This window comes from Brachyhypopomus gauderio, unplaced genomic scaffold, assembly GCF_052324685.1.
Source record: "Brachyhypopomus gauderio isolate BG-103 unplaced genomic scaffold, BGAUD_0.2 sc83, whole genome shotgun sequence".
NCBI classification, from domain to species: Eukaryota; Metazoa; Chordata; class Actinopteri; order Gymnotiformes; family Hypopomidae; genus Brachyhypopomus; species Brachyhypopomus gauderio.
Genome location: NW_027506904.1, coordinates 397,367 through 403,366, shown reverse-complemented (window position 1 = coordinate 403,366; position 6,000 = coordinate 397,367). Strand labels below are relative to the sequence as shown.

At 43.2% G+C, this 6,000-nt stretch overlaps 1 protein-coding gene across 2 annotated transcripts; it reads left to right on the top strand.

Moving 5' to 3' along the window:
• The first annotated feature begins 973 nt into the window (after positions 1 to 973).
• On the top strand, positions 974 to 5,864 carry LOC143493239 (protein FAM107B). Of its 2 annotated transcripts, none has more exons than XM_076991534.1 (5): positions 974 to 1,070; positions 1,568 to 1,779; positions 2,094 to 2,205; positions 4,097 to 4,238; positions 4,480 to 5,864. In XM_076991534.1, the coding sequence occupies exons 2-5, from the start codon at positions 1,644 to 1,646 to the stop codon at positions 4,615 to 4,617; spliced, it is 528 nt and encodes a 175-aa protein (XP_076847649.1). In that variant the 5' UTR covers positions 974 to 1,070; positions 1,568 to 1,643; the 3' UTR covers positions 4,618 to 5,864. The 2 variants fall into 2 exon arrangements, with proteins under 2 accessions (XP_076847649.1, XP_076847648.1); XM_076991533.1 differs by having other exon boundaries at positions 4,097 to 4,244.
• Positions 5,865 to 6,000: the final 136 nt, after the last annotated feature.

The following is a 6,000-nucleotide window of genomic DNA, read 5'->3' as shown; positions in this document are numbered from 1 at the left end:
CTCCTGTACAGGGCCCGATGGCCCATCACAGCAGGTGCAGGGAGACACATTGTTCCAGAGCTGGATCTGGATGTGGTGAACTCAGAACAACATGCCCAGAGTCTCCCCTAGCTGCAGGAGACACACTGGACCTCACGCAGGGGCTGCTGGGAACTCGTCAGGTCAGGCTCTCATTGAGGGCTGAGGCTCGTACATCACGTCTTCATAGTGGAACATCTGAAAGAGCCTTTGTTTATTTGGATAGATCAAGATTCGGATAACAGATAGGTGCTACAGGAATGGCCAAACGAGTTAGAGGCACTTCAAATGGTGATTAGTGATGTTTTACTGAGTAATTATTACTATAACAACCCATAATTCCCGATTACAGAATTTCAAGTGTATAGTGTCACGACTGCAGCATCTTCTGCACGTGTCACTACTGTCAACGTGACTTACCATGTCAAATCCTCACACGTACTGACACCTAACTGTCTGAATCTGATTGCTCTCTCTGCCAGGGAGCCACTAGTGAAGGGCTTGCAGCTTCTACTCTGCTTCTCACCAACGTTCACCCGCATGGCTTAGCTTCAGTAGCTGTAGCAGGTTGCTTCCCCAACATCACTGTGTAATAAGGCTTTTTATGTTCTCCAAGTAGATCCACCCACTGTTGACGAGTTGATACCTCCATATTGTTTGGCTAATTTCTTGTTCACTACGTTACGGGGACCTCCAGGATAAGTGAAGGATGTGACACTACAACATAACCTATTTAGGTTCGTTCTCACATTAAATGTACTTGATAATCACGAGATAGTGATTTCAGTAAAGCACACTTTAAGACACGATTTCCACAACATTTGTTCTAATTTCACAACATTTTGTATTAATTTCATTGAGCAGCTGGTCTCGGGCTTGTCTGTCTCTCACGCCACACTGCCCTCATGTGGTAGAAAAGGGAAACGCACTTTAGATGAGAAGTAAGATAATGTCCACGCTCATGTGTCCCCGTGTTGAATCACTCCGTGGAGTAAGTGAGATACTCGTTACTCACTGTTGGCCGCAGCGCATGGAGGGGTGACGTATTCTGGGTGAGTACAACATTTCATCATTCCTTACTCTGAGTTAACCGTTTGAATAGTCCGGTGGCCCTTCGTTATGCAATTATAATTATAACGCTCACCCTTCCTGTCGTTAACCATTTTTATATTAATTTAGTGTTTTCCCCCAGCCACTTGTGTGATTTTCAGGAATGTAATTTTATCTAGCACCTAAACGATGCTCTAAAATATGTAGTTTCTTCTTCATTTTTTTTTCCGTTATAAGGCAGAAAAACGTCGCCTATTGACTTTGGCTTTACAATAAGTATCATCCATAGACTACTCTGTGTATTTTTTAGCGGATTTGCTGCAGTAATTTATTTACACGTCCTGAGACAGCATATAAATCATTAGTATTTGACAGGCATGCGAGCTACAGATGAATTATAGATTTGCACTCAGGTGAAACTCAATCTCTCCTCTCACTCTCACTTCGCTTTCGCTCGCGGCCCCTCCACGCTCGCTCGCGCGCGCCTGGCCCCCCGCAGGTTCCCAGCATGCAACAGCAGCTGTGGCCGAGGGCCAAATCGCTCGCGCGCGCCTCCCTCACAGCAGCTGTGTGCGATGAGAGCGGCCGCCTCGCACGCGCTCCCGGTACGAGCGTCCGAACGGGACCCGAGAGACGCTCCGAGACCTCCGCTCAGGACGTCCAACAATACGGCCGCCAACAGTCATGTGTCCTCACGGGGCCATGACGGAGGTCAGTTCCTTAATGACATTTTATTCTGCAAAACCCTAGAGAGTCTTTGATCATCATGTTTGAGATGAGTGAACGTCAGTACAGAACCTTCTACTGCAGTATCTACAGGCACATTGTAGTTACAGTGGCAAATACAAACATGTAAAACTGTAAAATGTAAACTTTTATACATTGTTGATAATAGAGATCAAATAATCCACACGGTCAGAATGCATTTTCATTCACTTTCCCCCAAACTTTCCCCCTGGTGTTTGAAGAATCATGGGGGAAAAGAAGATGGTTTATTAAAACATCATATTAAATTTTTATCTCAGAAAATACAGATGAACACGGTGCCGGTGAAAGTCCCTGGAACCAAAACAACCCTGTAAAGGCCTCAAGAACCCATCAGGAACTGCACAGAGAGCTTCTCCTGGCCCACAGAAAGTAAGGGACCGCTGTTCCTCTACGGTTCAGGCTTCTCCACTTCCTTACAGAATGGTGTAGCAGGGAATGCTGATGGCTGTGGGGAAAAAAAAAGACACAACGTCCGTTTGATTGCTTGCTTTTCATAAATCGCTGAGCCAATCAAGTGACCTATGTGAAAAATTGATGACGGTCTCTTTCTTTCTCTCTGCTTTTGTGTCAGACGGCCCTGCTTGGCCACACGTGATGCAATCGTACACCCTCTCATGTGAACGATAGCCTACGCGCCGCGCTGTGTCAGCTTCTGTAATGACAGACATTCGCCCTGTCAAGACTCGCTGGATAGGTCTTCTTTACATCACCGTATTGTCAGCAGAACACAGGAGAAACCTTAGACTAGATAAAAAAGCAGTGCTCACTTTAGTCTTCTGGACAGGAAGGATGGAACAGATGATAGAAAAGTCGCATCAAAACAGATGTTCGGACAGTGACTGACAAGTTACATTGGATAATTGTGAATCAGTAAGTGTAGTATTGTTCATGACTACAGAGCTAATGTGGTTGCAATAATACCTTCAGCTTTATGTTTACTGCACAGGAGGATTAAAAGAAAATGATCCATCTAATCAGATGAGTGCATTTATGTTAGATGACATTTCAATGATATTTGACCCAGCTCCTCGGTAGAATTCTGGACATGTTCAGTTAAGATGGATCTGAGATGGTTCATAACTCTTCTGCATTGTGGCCTTTCTCAGGAACTCACACTCAATACTGAACATCCCACTCATGTTTAGAACATTGGGTTTTGTACGCAGCAAGCTTGCGTCTCGCTTCCTGTAGCAAGCACCTGTTTTCTTGACTGGCTTAAACTTATCAGATTCATGTAGCTCACGAATGTGTTGACGAGTTGAAGTATTGATGCTAGCTCAAAGAGAAGCCTGGAAAAGTTGTAAGGTGGTGTCTCCATGGATCGGGATTGTTTTTCCAGTCCACTGATGCTTGATCAGACAGAGATCTGTGGAATGTGGAGGCTAGGTTATCTGGAGTCTTTTCCTGTGTTCCTCAAACCATTCCTGAACAATTGTTGCCATTAGGCAATACTGTTGCCATGAAGGGTTGTACTTGGTCTGCAGATATGTTTGGGTACATGGTATATATCAATGTAACATTCACATGAATACCGGGACCCAAGACATCCCAGCAGAACATTGTTCATAATCACATTGCTTCACTGTTTGCCTTCTTCATGGACCATGTAGCTTTGGACATTAAGAGATGCAACAGGCATTTTGTAACTTTTGAACACAAGGTTTAATACTAAGGTCTCAGGCTTCACAATGGATCATAGCCTTCTCTTTTTTGGTAGAATATACGGCATGTAGAGGGAGGAGGGACGCCAGGCAGAGAAGGTCCCGTGAACTTATTTGTGGGCCAAGATCGCGCTTGACTGGACAAGAAACAGAGGATAAAAAACAGAAAGGGGTCTAGCACAGGCAGGCAGGGCAGGGGCACATGGTCAACAAATGTTCTGTCTTCTTCCTTGTAAAGGTCAAAATTGCTGGTTTGGACGTGTTTTTCCTTCCTGGTTGCCAGGAACCGTGGTCTCTGAGGACTGTGAGGTTCGGTCTGTGACCCAGATTAATTCGTATTGCACTGGGATGAGTTTTCTAGAAGATAGGTCCTTCAAAAGAGGCCTTGTGCTTCATCAACTTATATTAGTCCAGCATGACTATGTTTGACATTATGTAAACGTTTGTGCTTCTTTGTGGTTGGGTGGGATTGACATGAAGATGGTGATGTTCTGTATGAAGCCTTTGGTAGTTCTTCCCTCCCTGATGTTCCCCCTTTTTCCATCATGTTTCCAGCACACCTGACTCTGCTTTGTGACTTGGTTCTTTGGGGAGGGCAGGGGGCTGGTAGTGTCCACTAAGCCGGAGCTCCAGATGGTTCTGGAGAGGCGGAAGAGGGAGCAGACCCAGCGGGAGGAGGGGGAGCAAGACAGGAGCCCCCTGGAGCAGGTCCTTCTCAAGCGTCAGCAGAAGCAACAGGAGGTGATGGTCAGCACCACCTTAAGTTCTTGTTCCAAACTTTTAGGGAACAAATATTGATACAGTGTGACAATTCACAATATGAACCAAACACTTCTTTGTTTGGTTAAAGAATTCAGGAGTTTGACCAAAAGATGATTTCACTGTAGTCAGAAAGTCCAAAAAGAAAAACCAAGCATTAATGAAATGATGATTATTGTCTTCATGTCCTCAAGAAAATATGCTGTTCTGTGTGTTTTGATAGAGGGAGAAGGAGCAGGAGGAGAAGATACGTGAAGAGATTCAGCTTCTGGAGTTTGTCAGAGTGAGACAAAATTTAAGAAAAGTGCATTCAGCTCTGCAGAAGAAGACCAATCCCGGAACCTTGAACCTTGAACCTTAACCCTGAACGTTGTTGACATGAGAAGATGGGAAATGAACCCTTGTGTGATGGCCACCTCAGCCTTAGTAAACTTCAGGAGAGTTACAACGACTGAAAGGGAAGTTTTCAAATTCTAGCAGCAATTATACTTGATTGGCTAGGAATGTTTGTGGCTCACATGTGCCTTTGCTGTCCATGTGGTAGTTGTTAATTAATATCACAACTGTCAACACCCTTTTGTTAGAATTAATCAGGGTTACATTATTATAATAAAAATGAATGTGTGCGGACCTTAATCAGATTTTTAGAAAAAAAAAAATTATTTGTAGCATGTTGTCTTTTTCATAAATGTGGATGGCCAGCATTTGACTGGTTGCATGATATAGTGTTACTATATCTAAATGTCCATTTAGCTCACTGTCAAATGTAAGAGGCACCTTTTTGGACTTCTGGGTCAGAATGATGGCAAACTTTGCAACTGCAGTAGTACACAAAGTGGAAGGCAACTTGATTGAGCAGGATCTCAGAATGCCACAAACTGTTGCCATAAGAAATGCAAAGTTAGGTGTGACAGAGGCAGGAACTAAACGGACAGACTGAGGAGACATACAGTTTTGCTGCTCTGCCAAGAATTAGAACTGAAATGATGAAATCAGCAAGTTACAAATGCGATACATTTTTATGCAACTGACAAAGTTGCAGTGGACCCCTGGTTTTATGACAGGGGTCAGTCATCTGACGGGGGTCAGTCGGTCTCTTGGCAGTCTCCATTTCAGTTTGCATTGGTTTTCACATTGGACACAGCAAAATATCACCGTGGTGACTTTATGAATGGGGATTAAAGGTGCAAAAAGTCATTTTGCCAGAGTTGTGTCTTGTGTTATGAAACGTTATACTGACACCTAGTGGTTTCAGAGATTCTGTTTTATATCTGTTTATTAAACATGGATGTCTCCATGTGGGTGGCCCACTGTATAGCGCATAAATTGGTTTATTTTAAGACTATATATTGGTCTCTTTCTTTCTTTTTCTGAGCTGCAACTGGCGCAATTTTTTTCATAACTTTTTAAAAAACTACTGCTTTATCATAGATAGGCTAAATAAATAAAGATATTGGTGATAAAACTGCTGTTTTAATGTAAATCATTTTGATGTATAAATACTATGCTTTAATCTAATGATTCAATGTGTGTTGCTCATTATGAGGATTATGAGATGAGGATGTTCAGACCTGTTATTATTTTGAACTGTTGTTCTTGTTCAGGAGATTTTAGTCCACTGGTAGGTCATGACCTTCCAAATATCCATGCTTGACTTTGGACTATAAAATGTCTGAGCACTGCAAACAAAATTAAAGTTCACACCCTGCTCGCTCTCTCTCTCTCTCTCTCTCTCTCTCTCTCT

Excerpts from the sequence above, each read along its gene's own strand:
- LOC143493239 (XM_076991533.1), top strand. The coding sequence starts at position 1,644 with ATGAGAGCGGCCGCCTCGCACGCGCTCCCGGTACGAGCGTCCGAACGG. Across the intron at positions 2,206-4,096 it reads CTTCTCCTGGCCCACAGAAA|GGGGCTGGTAGTGTCCACTA; the intron begins GTAAGGGACCGC and ends TGGGGAGGGCAG. Across the intron at positions 4,245-4,479 it reads AGAAGCAACAGGAGGTGATG|AGGGAGAAGGAGCAGGAGGA; the intron begins GTCAGCACCACC and ends GTGTTTTGATAG.